The sequence below is a fragment of the Epinephelus lanceolatus genome, chromosome 17 (assembly GCF_041903045.1).
Source record: "Epinephelus lanceolatus isolate andai-2023 chromosome 17, ASM4190304v1, whole genome shotgun sequence".
Lineage (NCBI taxonomy): Eukaryota > Metazoa > Chordata > Actinopteri > Perciformes > Serranidae > Epinephelus > Epinephelus lanceolatus.
In genome coordinates this window covers 32,597,448-32,614,310 of record NC_135750.1, presented here as the reverse complement: position 1 = coordinate 32,614,310, position 16,863 = coordinate 32,597,448, and the positions used below count along the sequence as shown (strand labels likewise).

General features: G+C 41.4%; 1 protein-coding gene across 2 annotated transcripts in view; it reads left to right on the top strand.

The window, feature by feature from the left end:
• The window catches only part of inpp5a (inositol polyphosphate-5-phosphatase A), a 172,897-nt gene that overhangs the window by 142,492 nt on the left and 13,542 nt on the right, over positions 1-16,863 (top strand). For both annotated transcript variants that reach the window (XM_033612776.2, XM_033612777.2), the window contains exons 10-12: positions 967-1,062; positions 2,304-2,378; positions 9,811-9,884. In XM_033612776.2, the coding sequence (XP_033468667.1) occupies positions 967-1,062; positions 2,304-2,378; positions 9,811-9,884 (245 nt within the window). The remainder of the gene's footprint in view (positions 1-966; positions 1,063-2,303; positions 2,379-9,810; positions 9,885-16,863) is intronic.

Here is a 16,863-nt window from a genome sequence, read left to right as displayed (position 1 = left end):
TTGTCTTTGCTAGTTGTGGCTACAATGACTTTTTGACAGGGAAAGTATCTCTTGCCCTTCTCACTAGCTCCTTCTTTGGCCTATTCATTGCACAAAGCTGCTTAAGCGCACTTAAGCGCATTAGCATTTGGCTGCCAGGGGACCATATTGACCCTGCATTTGGATGGCCTAAATGAGTGAAAGATGGAGCGATTTGTTAGGGCTTTAGAAAGTTGCTTTTGGGGAGGGAGGGCGGAGGAGTGAGCATGAAGGAATGGGGTTGAGGCAGTTGTTGGGGTGGGGGGACTGCGGAGAGTTGTTCCACTTTCTCTCAGGCCATGGTGTTTGTTCTAATCTGGTGTGCTGTTTCTTCGTGGCCGAAGCAGGACTGATTTGTGACATTTCAAACTAAAGGGCCTTTTTCTGCTCGCTATATTGGCTTGACCCGATTATCTAATCTGTGCTTTGAATTTCAATCAGGTCACCCAGTCTCTGCCGTGCAGTATGGGAACCACTGGCTGAGGGATTACCTCATTCAACTGTCTTCAAACACAGATGGTCGAATGTTTAACTAATTGTTAAAAGAGTCCACAAAGGGGAATTTAACCATGCACACAGTCCATGGGGTCAGTACATAGACCCAGATAAAGAGAAGGGACAGTGAGGTGGTAGTTTGTCGGACGGTTCTTTAAAAATCATTCAAATGCATCACAGTGTAGTGCATGGTGTTGGGTTGGAGGGCTGCAGTAATAGTTTGTTCTCTGAGCATCATAAACTACTGTGTGTGATGGTGTGAGGAAGGCTACACTTTGTATGAACATCTGGGCAACAAAGTCAAATAAATACAAATTCATAAATGGTTTCTATTTTCTTCTTGTTCCTTATGAACACACAACCAGTTTGTACTCTTAACAGGATGTTGTCTTTACATTGTTAAACATCTGTGTATCTTTGTGATCACTCACTCTCTTCCTCTTTCACTTCCAGAGTCTCTGTTCCACTGCCACCATGCAGACAGTCAGAGCCGCCGACACCAATGAAGTCGACAAGCTAATATTCCGAGAAAGTGATAATGACCGAAAGGTAAGCTATACCACATCAGTGCTGCCTGTCACGATACTGACTTGTCATAACCTCATTAAAACTACACAGACATCTATTACTGAATTTAAATCATGTTGTCATTCTGAGACATTTTTGTCAAATTTCAGTTAAAACTCAATTGCCATAAGGCTGAGTCACATCAAAAAATTCACCTGCAGGAAATAAGCAGTGCTAGAGAGCTGTGACGTGCATGCCAGGCTGGTTGGTGACGTACTGTAGCTGGTGAACACAGTAGCAAGCAGGGAACATGCTAGTGCTAATCAATCACAATATCTCTCAGAGCACTTCTATGTGTTCTCATTTCTTACTCTCTAACCTATAATGTGTAGGTAAGCTGTAGCCATGTTGGAAACAGTCGAGCAAACTTTCTCATTTTACAGCTAAACAGTACACTAAAATATGATTCTGAAGACTGAAGAAGATTCTTATGAGGCAAGAAATAGGCAATGCAGTAACAGAATCTTGATTCATATTTTATCAGCGCTGCCTAGTTTGACAGTCTTACCACAGGCTATGAGCAGAGATTTACATGATTGACAGCTGTGTTAGAGACTCCTTGGCTCTGATTGGTTGTTTTCCTTAAGCAGCAGTGGATTCTTGCAAATGCCATTAGAAACACTAGGAGGCAGAGGAACATGATTTTTTCCACAGATTATCGGTCTCATACTTCTCTATGGATGTAGTGATAATTCAGCAAATATGACAAAAAGTTATTTTCATTAAAGTTACCCTCATTAATAATGAACACAAAGTAAGCTACAATAGCTTCTGATTTAATGCTTGCTGGTCAGAGGTGACAATGTGCACTTGAAAGTTTAACTTGACGTGTAAGATTTGCATGATTTACTTTGCCCCGCATGTAAAAATCCACTGATTGTGACAATACCATTGAACTGAACTGCTTTAATTTGGCTGCAATATGATGATGCATCTACACTGCATGTTAAAAAGGAAAATTGTACTTCTGGACTTGTAATCAAATGTTTAAATACCATCTTTTTCTAGTTGTACATATGTCATAAACCTCAACCTGAGGTAGAACAAGTTGTGTTAACATGCAGTGTAATGTGGTGTGATGCATCAGTAAGACACGTGTAGAATTAACAGTGCTGTCTGCCACTGCAGCATACTGCTGTTCATTAGTGCTCTAATTACAAAGTGCAGTTCGCATTAGTATTGGTATTAATCAGAGCACCGTTACTCTCTTGCCACTGATCCAGGTTGTTCTTCAACTTGAAAAGAAGCTTTTTAATTATGTCAACCAGGACGTTTTCCGGGAAAACAATGGGACCTCAGTAAGTCACCCCTCTCCTTCCTAACCCTTTATATATCCATCTACTCTCTCATTTCTCCACTTCCAGATGTTTATTACAAATTTAATTTACTTTATCAACTCTATTTTTGACTGTATAGTAACAACAGCTGCCATTCAAACTGATCATCCGTGAAAGGGACAGAGCACACAAGAATGAAAAAGTTTAATTGCAGCTACATTTTTTTCACATATTTGGATAGTAAGATAGTTACAGAAAGGGCAGTGTAAAGGTAAATAAGCTCTTGTGCAAACAAGTCATTGCTGCAGCTGCTGACCTGAGTCAGGTGCTTTAGTTGATGCCCCCACATCACTTCAGCGCTCTGTCCCTACTGTGGGGCCAAATGTCTTTGGAATAACTTTTAAATGAGACTGAGTGTCGATGAGGTGAGTGTTAAATGTCCACAGGAGAAAAACACCTGGTGCACACTTCCACTTTTATATGGCTATATATTACATTAAGTAGTCAAAGTTGGACCTTGTTAAAAACCCCATGAAGGACGCACACACTCCCACGCACCTACACATCAACAGAATGGACTGTGGAGCTACCTGTCTGGTAGCACAGAGTTTATTTATGCTGTTGGCCACATACTGTAAACACATAATGAAAGTTCTGGGTGATAATTCCATATGATAATTTATTTATTTATATTAATATTATTTATTTATTAACTTAATTGTATTGTGATATCTTGTTATTGTTTTAAAAAATGCTGATATTAAGGAAATTGTGCATTAGAGGTTTTGTTAAATTGTAGTGGTTTATTTGTGATTTAACATGCGTTTCTTTATATAGCATGCATCTGCTGTGTATGAAAATGATATTTTTACCTTTGTCTGTACTTGTGTTTACATGCCCCTGAATTAGACTGAGTCACTGTGTGTTTTCATCTGTCAAGACTTAAATTTAAGTAACTAACGGATGGACCAAGATGCTCTTTTTCAGCATTGCTCTGCTTTATGCTTGTCTACTGAATGCAGCCACTGTTGTCATAAAAATCTTAAGAAGTAGGGGTTATTGATTTGGTTATTGGTTCAATTGGTTATGGAGGATATTGATTATACTTGATGTATCACAGGTTCATCCACATGGGATGTATAAAATAACTATATTACCAATATTCAGTATAAATTGTCTGCAACAGTTCAACTTTCCACTAACATCTAACTGTTGATGGTTGATGGTCCTTCAGAATTACAGTACCAGTGGTTCCACTTTGATTAACTTGATTATCACACTATTATTGCTATTTAATGTTATAAGAAAAGTAACTATTTAACTTAATTATAACAGTACTTTATTTAGCAGTACTCTATTTAACTTTATCATTAACAGTCATTTATGTAGCTTTATTATAAAAGTATTTGATTTAACTCTAAAAGTACTTTGTTTAACTTAATTGTAACAGAAATGTATTTAGTAGTTTAGTATTTCAATAGTAGTTTAGAGGAGATTCCAAAATATTGAGATATATATTGTGTATCGCGATATAGCCCTTCTTGAAAGGTAGTGGGATTTACTCCACAACTTCTTCCCGTTAGGTTTCTTTAAATTTAAGGAGGAAAACTATTTTTCTATACATTGCTTACCCAAAATACATCATGATTTAATGGATTTCTTAATGAGACACACAATTTCAGTTGTGTGACCACGACTGTCTGTTTGACCTACCAATTGGAATTTTTTTTTTTAGGTAGATATAATCTGTCCTAAATAAATGTTCCTCTATGATTATTGTTCCTGAAAAAACAGGGTCTAATGATGAAGGTAGTTCACCAGAACAGCAGGAAGGGGGATCTTTCAGCTGTTTAAGCAAAGATGGAAATTGAAAGACTGGGATGCCGGCAGATATTGACCTTACACATTGTACTGTCGGACATGGGAGAATCATTGAATCTGATCAGCAGAAATGTGTAGTAAGTGTGTAACAGTAGCTGGAGGAGGCTGAGGTGCCCCCCGCCCCCGCCTTCCTCCTCCCTCTCCTCCTCCTCACCAAGCCTGACAAGATGGATGACATAATGGGGGCATCAGAGATAATCTGATGGTCATGGTCTAGTTAAACATACCATGTTATGATCCTTATAAAACAAACTACCTTTCCAAAAGGATAAATGTCCCTCCTCACACTCCTCCACTGGGGAAGGGGAAAGAAAAAAAAAATCCATTGCATCCTTCATCAACTGCAAGACTTGTACCAGCTTGACAGAAATTTAATTCGAGGCAGCTCTTGAAAATAATTATTGTATTTTGAGAGGAGTAATCATTGGCCGGGACATGATTGAATGTGTCCATGCCTATTGACTTTTGCTATGATTAATAGGTTTGTTTAGTCGATATTCCCATCGAAATTGTATAATTAATTATCCCCGGCGCTGTCACGGCGGGACGATGGAGAGCCCTGATGAGTATTTGGGAAGATTAAATTTTCCGGGCGCTTGTGGCGTCAAGGGGCACCGCGGGGCCTTGCTCCGGTGGAGAGATGGGAGGAGCATGGTGTGTGTGTGTGTGTTTGTGTGTGTATAAATGCATGCGTATTGTGCACGTTTGTGCATCTGTAGATCGGCACAGTTTCTTCCTCTCCTGGAGCACACACCCACGGGGCTGTCCCCCTCCTCCGTCCCCATTGATTTTGTTTCAGTATCTCTTTATTGTAACTTTATCAGTGTGGTGTCGGCAGATGGGGGACCAGGAGAGGAGGGTGCGTTTGTGTACTAGCCGTAGTAAGTGATGAACCTTTCTGTCTGGCTTGCCTCTCCTTGTCATGCTGGCAGCGTAGTCCTCGGCATTACTCAAAAGCCCGGGGACATTTTCAACATGAGGGGACATAAAAGAATAAAGAACAAATGCCGCTCAAGTTTTTTCATTTTTTACCTGCCAAAGCTCTTAAGTGGCAATACAGAGGCCCTGCTAAATGAAATCTGACCTTATAGGATTTATATAAACTGATGTTGTCCCTGGTTGTCTCTTTGTTTAGCTCGCCGCTGTTTTGAATGGTTCAGGAAAGAATTGACTGCTTACATGGCCGTAGAATAGATAGCATAAATGTGCAGTTGGCTTTATTACATCTATGTGACTATTTTCAACCTATTTTCGGTCATTGTGTAGTTCTTCTAACGAAGCTTCTGAGTGGGGAAACAAAGCTAAAATTGTGTCCAAATGGTGGAAGTTGGTGTTTGTTTTTTCTCGTTGATATTTTGTCTTTATTTCTTTTCATGATGTAACATGAAAATGAGTGTGCAGAGGTGCAGTGCACTGTCGTGTTATGTTTTGTTTGGGTTGGTCCCTCTCAACACCAATCGGCTAACCCCCCCGCCAGTGACTGTTTATCGCTTTTCCACACAAAATAATGAAGATCCCATAAAAAGAAGGAAAAATATGGCCCCTGCAATGAAAGCCAAGTGCAAGGTGTAAAAATCAAATTAAATGACCTCTCACCCCAACATTTATTGATGGGTTTTAATGGCAGCAGGTGTTGTCACAGGGGATATTTGACAACGCGTAAATCAAAGCACAATTACAGGTGGTCAGCACAGTGAGAGGGACAGTTGGGGGCCAAAGACCTCGTATTCCCTTTTTTTTCACCCCCCCCCTCAACTTCCTGCCTCTTAACTATCACTGCCACTCTGATTTAAGAGTGTGCTGATCGTCCAAGCAAAGTCAGAAATTTGAGCTCATGACAGGGTAGTTTTTATCCAGACACTTCTTCATCTTTTTCCCTCAGTGATATTGCCGGAGCTGCATCATCTCACACCACATCCTACACAACTCCCAAGGTCATTTCTGGTTGACAAACTACTCCTGGCTCTATAATGTCATGAGGCCTTGAACCAATATAAGCAGTTTTTTTAACCACTGACCTGGCAGAGCAGCAGAGCATTATGCTTAATTGACCTGGAATGAAATGTAGTGTGAAATTTGTTGCTGCAGGGCTTTTCATTCACCTGAATGCATTACTCAACATTCACTTAAGACACACACTCCGTTGATACACACAGCCATATGTTGCTCATCCCCTGTTTAAACTGTCACACACATATAATCAGAAGTGCTTTAACTCAAACAAACAGACTCACACCTGTGAACATGATTAACGTGTACACATAGAAAGCCAACAATTATTGATTTCAGCATTTACGTTATACCAGTATGAGCATGCATTGCTCAATATACTCTTACACAAACTTAAACCTCAAAACATTTTTTCTCCATGCTATGTTTCACAGTAGAGCTACACTGATAAATCAGTTGCGCATATATATCAGTATCTGTGTTTTGGAAGGCCAACAATTAACAAGACATTTCAGTGCAGAAATGCCGAACCTATGCTTGAGGTAATTCAGAATCCATGCCATCATTATAATGTTGTCCACAAAAGATCATTGACAAGTTTATTTTCCATCTGCAAAATGTCCCCTCATTAAATGTTGTGGCAAATTTTAAAAGTTTGCGGTAAAAACTTACTATTGGCCAATGTATACATAATTCACTACTTGCTAAACCCTTGTGCTCAACAGCGGTAGTCCAGTCGTAGCTTAGCAACCGAAACTGGGTGTGATAGGCCTGTCAAGCTTTTGATTCTTCCACGCATGGTGCTAGTGAGAGTAATACTCCATATAAAGAGTTTGGATGGTGGTTGCTTTTTTGACCTTCCCCAAAACTAACAGTACAAGAGCAAATGTGAAAAGAATGTCCAGCTAACTAGCTCACTACCTCACATAAAAACCAAACCCAGTAGCATTTCACTGCAGGTGTACCAGTATGTAAACTAAGCAGCCAAACTGTGGATCTATAAATAGAAATGGACACAGCATTTTAGGTTGGGCCCCATTCATTCCTGTGAAAGCTGTTCAGGGACGCATGAAGCCAAAAAGGTTCAACTACCGCATATAAAATTACCCAATTGTTTTACGCTGCTTCTGCACTGTATCGTTGGACCAAATGGATCATAGTCTGATAGTGAAGTGGGTCATTGTGCAGAGATTGTGACACTCAAAAAAAAATGCATCCACCGATTTACAGATGTCTTTTCACCCTGTAAGTTTATGAAAAAAAAATCACCAAAAAAATCATCAATGCCACATGGCATCACGTGATAGATATAAACTCACTGTTTGGCCACAACGAAATTTGGCTTAAGCCTGGTGCATTTCCTGTGGGCCTGAGCCAAGCAGGGTTACGCTACAATTAAATATTCAGAAATAGTCTTAAATAGTCAGATCATATATTTTTTTCCTGATTATATCAACCACAAATCCACTAACTAATCCACGAACTAGCTCTACACTGCGATAAAAGAACAACGTTGTTTCTTTATTGCCATGTCTACTGCATGAATCATCACTAATAAGGATGCTGAATTTTGCCTTGCATATATAAATTTAGCCTTAATCTTTAACAATATCATGCACGTAGCCATGAAGTGAATATTTAAGAGTCTTGTATGTAGTTCTTCTTTAAAGACAAGTCAGTTTGAAACATTAAAAAGTCAACTGGAGACCTCATGTCAACAAACTCTGCTAGGCAGTCCACTAAGCTAACATTAGCTTCGTAGGCCAGCTTGCAGCAAATAAATTCTGCTAGTGACAGTTGTGTTTTCGAATCAGGAATTCATTGTTTAAAAAAAAAAAAAGTTGGATATTTTCAAGTGTTAAATCTGCCACTGTTATCGCAGAAAGCTTGACAGGCATAGCAACAGTAACAAAGAGGGGCTGGGACTTAGCAGATATTAGCATCTATCTAATTTTTTAGTTTAAATTTCACAGAGAATCATCAGATTTATTTTCACTCTCAATTATCAGCATTTGTTTTGGCGACATTAATCCAGTATCAGTCAGGCTGCAGCACACACACACGCACACGCACACACACACACTAGAGGAAGGTATCAATGGTTGGATGGTGAGACAGGCTGTACAGTGGAGCGTGGGGTTGCATCCCCTGCTCAGCCATCCCTCATTCACAGTGTGTGAGTCTCTCCTGTGACCCCGGCAGTGTGAGTTTGATGAATGCAGCACATCTGCCCTCCTGAACCACTGAGACTCCGTCTGGGAGGCCCCTCTGCCTGCAAGTAATGGCCACTGTTCTACACCACTGACACATAATCACACATACACACAAACACACAGGGCGTCATCGTGAAGGCACATCCTGGACTTTGGCTTTTTTATACATGTGCTCTCAACAGTGCCGTGAAGACAAACAATGCATTCACGGTCATACATGCACAACATAAATATGTCAGTGTAGATGGAAGACTGTAGTTACCTTCTGCTGATATAATAATATCCCTCCTCCCATGTCCCCACTTTGTGAGGACGTCCTTCCAAATATTACCCATGTGCACTGCGTCATCTCCGTTGCCATTTCATCATGTAGCCATCAACATACTGCTGCATGTAATACACCAATGTAATGTCATTAACGTCAAGCTGCCTATACAACCGCTGTCAGACTCATACCATCTAGGATGAGGTCTTCATCAGGCCATAATTGTAGCCCGCTGTTTGAAACATGTACAATAGCCCAATTTACCACTAAACAAACATGTCTCTGCTTCATCGCCATGTCTTCCTGTCTGAAAGGAAAGGGTGGGGCTAGCGCGAGGTCCTGCGGGGTTGCTGGGAAACGTCGCTGTCAGTCTCTCACGGAGGCAGTCATGCAGGTGCCCGAGCTACCTGTTCATCTCCCAGATAATTAATGTGTACAAGGAGCCGCTAATTGCACTTTTCACTAATGATTTATGGGTTTTGTGAAAGGGGGGAAATTGGGGGACGTGTGTGTGTACACTCTAGTGAGTGAGTACAGCTGGGTGAGGAGACATGATTGATGAAGAGTGTGTGGATGCAGTGTCGGTGTGGAGAGATAGACCCCAGTAGGACAGGGCTGGTAACACACACACACACACACACACACACACACACACACCACTGGTCAACTGCTGTCAATTTTAACCAGCTTCGGGAACATGGAGATAACTAAATGAATCCAAAGATGATATCTACTCTTGTAAATTCTTGTTTGTATTATTCTCATCCACCCCTCACTGAGGCCTGATGATGGAAGAGACTTCTAGGTTCAGATAATATCAGATATCAGATTGAACTGTCTGAATCAAAGGAGACTTCAAATTGTCCTTGAATTATCTTGGCATGTGTCTGTTTGTTTGGGAGACAAATTTAGAGTCTGGAGTCTAAATTCACACTGTTTGGACCATATTCATAACCACAAACCTGCTCAAAAGGACCTCTAACTGCTCAGTGGAAAGTGTTTGTACCAAATAACTTGCAAAGAAGGGCAGAGCTGGAAAAGAGCATTCAGGCTCAGTTAACTTTCCCTTGATCAAAATTGTAATAAATAATAATCATTTAAATGTCTCTCTCCCCTCATTAACATTTTTGTTTTCTTTCCCCAGCTTTTAGAGTACGACAAAGAGCTGTCTGTGTTCAAGGATCGGCTCCATGAACTGGAGATCTCTTTCCCACCCAGGTATGGAGCTGTTTTACACACATATGCATTCACACTACTAATGTCTGCAACACTATGCTACTCTCAGATTAAGTGCTACTTTCTGTCATTTCTGCCATGATATCAAGTGTTTTTAGCCACTAGGCAGTGTGGCTCCTGGTATGGCAATGTCAACCACTGTTTAATGGATCAGCATGATATTTAGACCTTTCATGGTCCCCAGAGGATGAATCCTGCTGACTTTAGTTATTCCCTGACTTTTCCTGTAGTGCCCCCATGAAGTTGTCATATTTTTTGGCATCTTCATGCAGTCTGATACAGACATGCATGATCTTTGTGAATGTTGGTGATCTCCTCATCTAGCAGTGTGGTTTTCTGCTCAGTGAGTATTACAACCTCATAGAGCTGCTAAAGTGGCTTTAGACTCTTAGGGCCCTATTAGCAGTAACATGCAAAGCAGCAAGGTTTGGTTAAGCACATTGTGTGGACATCTCCAAGCACACCTTCATGAATGTGCTGCAGCGCAAACTGCAAAAGGGCTAGGTGAAGCTGAATAAAGATCCATGGTTTATTACTCTGTTATTGCTCTACATGTGGGCCAAGTATTTAGATTGCTCTTGTTGACAAAATCATTTGATGAGCAGCAGAATGATGTCCTGTTAGAAACAGATCTCAGATGGTTCTGAGAGGTCTCTTCATGGTGCAGAAAAAGCGAATTACAAGGTCAGATCACCACTACAAAAATAGGCCCCTTAGTCTTTTTGTCTTGCAAGTTGACAGTCAGGCTGGAGTCGAACCTGGGCTGCTGCGGCAACAGCCTTGTACATGGGGGGCGCCTGCTCTACCACTAAGCCCCCACCGACGCCCCCATGGAAACATTTTCTAAAAGAATATGTATTCACCCAAATAAAATGTTCTGACATGCTGAATAAAGTAAAAAAACAGATAATTTAGAACATAATTAAATGGCAAACAAAAAGTAAGAAGATAGAGGAGAACATTTAATTCAGTTTAAGCCCCAGTGGCAGAAGAACCCTGTATGTAGATCTGTTTCTTCAAAATCATTAACTTTTCATGAGCTAAGAAATACACTCTTCAGCTTTTGTTACAACACATTTTTTGAAAGAATTTTTTAATGGTTTATTTTGTTTAAATCACTGTCATCAAATTATAAAGGAAGATAGATAATTTGAGAAATTCATAATTCAGAGATGGTTTTCACTCGACAGGGACACAATGACAGAATAAAGACAACAACATAAACAGAGTTTATGAGGCTTAGAGTTTTTAAGGCTCTAGTTTTCCCCCACAGGGTACATCACATGTTGGTAAATGCTGACCAGATCTTGGCCATCAGGACTCATTATTAATATGTAAAATCAGATGGAGTCAATCACCCGCTTATTGTCCAAAATGGTTTTATGAAAGCTGTTGGATCTGTGTTTGATGGGTATCAGTTGTTAAGTATGATTGGATATGGTCCCAAACTGCTCCCATGTGCATGTTTTTTCCTATGTGTGTGTGTGTGTGTGTGTGTGTGTATATGTATGTGCGAATGCTTTGGGCAGCATTGATATTCCGTCTCAGTGGGACTTGGGGGAGACTGGAGCGGGTGGTCTCCTCTCCTCTTCCTCAAACAAATGCATTTGCAATTAGCCCTTTCAGAGGAGAGGGAGGGCAAACACGCGGCCGGCGCGGAAATATGTTTCGGGAGCAGCGCGTTAATGGCGCTTGACCTTTGCCGTCGGTTGTGACTCAATCAGTGCAGATAATGAAACGCTGTAATCAAACAATAATTACTTGATAAACTGCTCTAGTGGCAGGCACAGGGCGGCGGGGGATTTTAGTGTGTGTGTGAGAGAGAGAGAGAGTGGGCTTGAGATACATAGCGCTATCAAAGCGTATGTGTGTGTGTGTGTGTGTGTGTGAGTGCTTTGAGTGTGAGATTGAAATTGTGTGTGTGTGTGTGTGTGTGTGTGTGTGTGTGTGTGTGAGAGAGTGCATGTGTCAAGGTTCTGCCAGTCCCTGTTTTTTAAATGACTCTGTGTCTTAATCAGGGACCCCATTTACATCACTTTGCATAAGTGACAGGTGGATTTATTGTCCTTTTACACTGGCTGACTTTTGCACCTATCCATATAATACTGAATCATCTCTCCACAGGGAGGAATGAATGTGCTGCTGTGGAAGAATACAAATGATTTCCACATACTTGAGGTGATGATGAATCAAATAGATGAAACCCGGGAGCAGCATATGAAATTTGATTTGATCTACTCCGTGCGCGCGACAAACCACATCATTGTCAGCCTTGTAATGGGTAGCAGTGGCCTAGTTAAACTTAAACAACCCCCTCCTCCCACTTCACACATACACACACCCCACACACATATACTGGTACCCCTCCCCCTGTCAGGTCTGCCTTGTGCTCCTTGAGCAATCAAGCCTCAACGATTGTTCTCCATCACATAGCCTGCTCTGGACCAGCCCCTCGCCATCTGTGAGGTTATTACTCTTTTTAATGCAGGCCATCAGAACACTCCCTCACTGACACACACACACACACACATGCACGCACAAGGCTCACTTTTGTTCAAATCTATAAATCAATACTAGTCACAAACATTTAATCTGCAAGTTAATTCTGTCTGTTGTCCGTTGGTGGATCGGAAGTTGTCACCAAATGAGACATGCTGTCAAGGTTGAACTAAGGATTGGATGACACATAGTGACTAATGTACATGTAAAAAAGTGGATCTCTAGCTTTCTAGATTTACCAGGTAACTACAGCTGAAGCATCCCTGGCCGGCAGCTCCCTTTCATTTTTTTGAATGGACATCCAGTTTTGGCAGACATACATCTCTGTTCCAACACATACGCACATGAATTCTTAACCCTGCAGCGCTGCAGAGGCTGCGAGCTGTAAAATGCATATCTCTTTACTCTCAAAAAGTCGTCTGTCAAAGTTGGCCATGACAAGTCTAAGTACTTTTGCACGGGGGTGAGGAATTTACCCGGGCCTTGTCACAGTTGGACCTGGAGCCAGTCGGCTGCTGCGGGACGACTCATCACACACCCTTACACAGGAGCCCATGTATGGGTACTAGTTTTCTCAACCAGTGTACTGAGCGAGAATAAATGAGTCTATTAATCGAAACCAAACATTTATTTAGACACAGTTTCTCCATTGTTTAATGCACGGCACTGCAGCAAGCCATTAGGTCGTTACTTTTGCGCAGGCTGCATTTGACTGAAAATAATGGTAAGTTTTATTATACATTATGGTACTTTTGATTTCATATTTGAAATGGCATAACTAAGGTAATATCCCCTAAAACATACTAAGGCACCAGTAACTTATTCATGTATTTTGATTGATTTAGGGGAAAGCTTTTAGTACTCTCCTCTGATCTGATTTCTCTGCCCTTTTTTTGCACAAGATCGATGCAAAAATTGAATCGGGACCCCAGCTTTAGGAGGAAATGCAGTGGACAATGAGGGAGCAGTGGAAGAATGTATTCTGCCTGTAACATGGTTACAGGGAATGGGCTTTGAGGGAGATTTTGAGTGACATCAGACCAGTGGTACAACTCCATCAATGGATAAATTATGAGTGATTTCAGAGCATGGCGATGGTATAGAAGTTTTGCAACACTGGTAGGAGGAAAGATGGAAAAAGTGCTGTGGTTGTCCCATGGGTCTGTTTGTAAAGTGGGAGAGGAGCTTAGGTAGAGATACATCCAGTACATAACATCTGGGTGCTTGTAGTGACACTAAAAACACTACAGCTTGCTATGAATGCATTTTCATGGATGTCTAAGGATGTATCTTTGGAGGGAGAGCATAGCATGGAAATTTAAGTGTCCTGGCCAGCTCTGAAGATGTAGGCACAGAATCTCCCTTTGTCAACTACTGCTGCAGTGTGTTTGAGCAAGGCACTTATCTCACGACTGCTACATTGAAGCAGTTAAGTGGTACAGTGTAATTGTTAAAGCCCTGATGTACAGTGTAATTGTTTACTGCTGATGGTGTTTATGTGCAGCCATCGTGCACACACCATGTATACAGTCCTTGTGGTCATGTTTGTTTTGTTTTTTTTCTTTTCCATTTGATTTATTTATGGATCTGTGCACACACCAATTCAACTGATGACATGTTAAAGTGAAAACACTTATTTCAAACATGGTTACAAAATGGTAAAAACAAGAATACTTCACCCCCCCAAATGACCATTTGTATATCAGTTACTCTATCCATGTTACGTTGAATTTGTAATCAATCTACTTGCATACCTCCACAGTGAATGAACTGAAGTAAAAGGGGTCCATGTTTAACAACAGTTTAACAATTGTATTGAAACATCCATTTATAAACTCTCACACAAGTCATGCAGTATAATCCAAGTCTCATTTATCCAGTCATATGTTCAGTACTCCCCAGTCAGACAGCTCAACTTATAAACTTATCTAGTACAACTTATTCCTGCCAATCCATCCAATAGTTGTCAAGATATTTCTGGCTGGATCAAAGTGGTGAACCGACCAACAGAATGCTGCTGGAACGACTAAAAATAAAAAGCTGTATCAATGCAACAAACATACTTATTTCTTTGGCCCTTTTTCTAAATTACATTAATTCCATTGCTTGGTCAAACCTCTCTTTAAGTACATATAGACAGAACGATGGATAGGTGTTGAAGGCTACAGCATGGCTCCAGTCCCATGTATCTGTGTTTGTCAAGTCTAGACATGGAAAGAAGCAGAGGAGCAGAGCATGGCCCGGAGGTCAGGAGGTGAGGCCAGTGAGGAGGCAGAAACTGATAAACAGTTGTGTCTTCACTGTTTGGGAAGCACCCAGGGACCAACCTTGGCACGTTAGCATACATTTCCCAAAGCTGCTGTGAGGACAAGCCAAAGAATGACTTGCCTGCTAAGGGAAAGCTACAACGTTCACAGGTTCATGAAATGAAGAAGGGGGAGGTTTGAGAGCTGGTGCCAGGCAGGATGACTTTGCCCCTCAGATGAGGGAGAAACTTTGGTCAAGTGACACAAATGGCTCCCTGCCAGGTCCTCAATAACTGCTAATAAGTACATATGAGAGAATTGTCAGACTAGTGGAGAATTCCTTGAGACTCGTTTTGAGCTCATAGGAAGTGCTCACACAGATGGCTCTCCTGTATACAGTAACTGTCTTTGTTCTGTGAATAACACTCTTCACACAACACCCCTGGCCTCTGAAGGCTTGAACGAATGATGTCACCCTCGCTGGATGTGTATCTGTGTGTTTGACTGTACATACATTAGTCCTATAGCCCCACTGTTTGCATCCTACATGAACAGGCGACTTGTTCTCGGTGCTGTGAACAGCCATGCTATACTGAGGTGAAGGCGTGTGACTCCATTTAAGGAGCACCACAGATGTACTTTTTACGACAATGTTTGGTTAAAGCACTGCGTCTGAGCCACTGTATGTGTGTTGTCTCAGTGCGACCACAGGACTCAGCGTTACAAGCTGATCTACTGAACAGGAACATTGTTTTACAACCATCAGCACATCCATCATTCTAACTACTAGAGAGCCTGTGAAAATGATGAGGGGCCATTGTGGCGATAATAGCCGAAGATTGTCCACTGTCATGTGTCATTGCCTCTCGTCTGAGATGATGCCACTGAGAGGGAGGCTTTGTTCAAACCAATCTTAATGCGGGGAGGATGAAATGGATGCCATCTGTGTCTTCTTGTCTTCATTCAGAGCAGCAAAAGGCAGAACATGTCATAGCTGAACCCCAGCAGGCTGACAGCCATGAGCTACTGATGGCATTTCACTCTGTTTGTACTGCACTATGCCAATGTTGTGCCTGCGAGCCTCCCAGCTCTACAAACTGAAGCAAACATTCAGCTTTATTGATAGCATTTGGCTGATCTTTTTGAATCTGTGTGTGTGTATGTGTGTGTTGTGTTTTGCCAAGCCTCCCCTGACAACGGCAAACAAACACAGAGGCAGTGAGTCATTGGAAACCCACAGTTTCTGACTTTTTAGCCAATCCCAGCCTGCCAGTGGCTACGCCAACATCCCACGATGCTCTTCACCACCCTTGACCTCATGTCACTATGACTCTTATCTTTGGCTTCCTGCCCTGCCTGTATTCCCAAGTTTATATTGCCCTCATGAAACACTAAGCACCCAAATAGCCCACTGTTTGGCTTGTCACTTATTTGTCATTATGTAGAACAAGGTAATAGCTTTTGATGCAAAGATAAGAGAATGTGGGAGAAGGAAATCTGGGTCCATGCCGGTCCCGTTCTAAGGATGCAGGTTCTGGCCTACCAACAAAATCTTAGGGTATATTTTACACACAGATTTTTGTTGTTAACGTCATCTCATTTTAACCATTATTCAAATAAATTGTGTGTCAATACGGTAGCTTGTGTAGTACAGTAATACATGTCACAACAGCCTCTCCCTCTGCTAGGTGAGGCAGAGTGACACACTGTAGGTAGGGCCTTTGCTCACCTCGGCAGTTTTACTGTTGCAAAACAAACAAGCTGAAACCAACCGGAACACATATGAGTAATGTGTCAGCAGCCAAGTCAAACATTAAACCCCAAACCAAGCATGAATGAATGAGCTCTCAATGGGTGCTAGAGGGTCTGGATGTGCCACCACACACACATGTATCATCTGGGATGTGGTCAGCAACACAAAAGAATGGAGGAAACAAGCAAGGAATGCCATATTCTTATGTCGACTTTACTCAAGAGGTAATCACTGTAAAAAAACAAAACAAAACAAAAAAACTGTATACACTGGCGACCAAGACAGATATTTCAGTGTCATTGTCATTATACAACACTGAGGACAGTCAGTTGTCTCAAACTTATTTACATTTTTTCACTTCGTAGCTTGGAAGGTTATTATTTACTGTAAAAAAAGTATTTATCTCTTGAGCGTGGCATCTTGAAAGGAGAATGTAGTTAAAGGCAGTGGCAGAATTATGCAG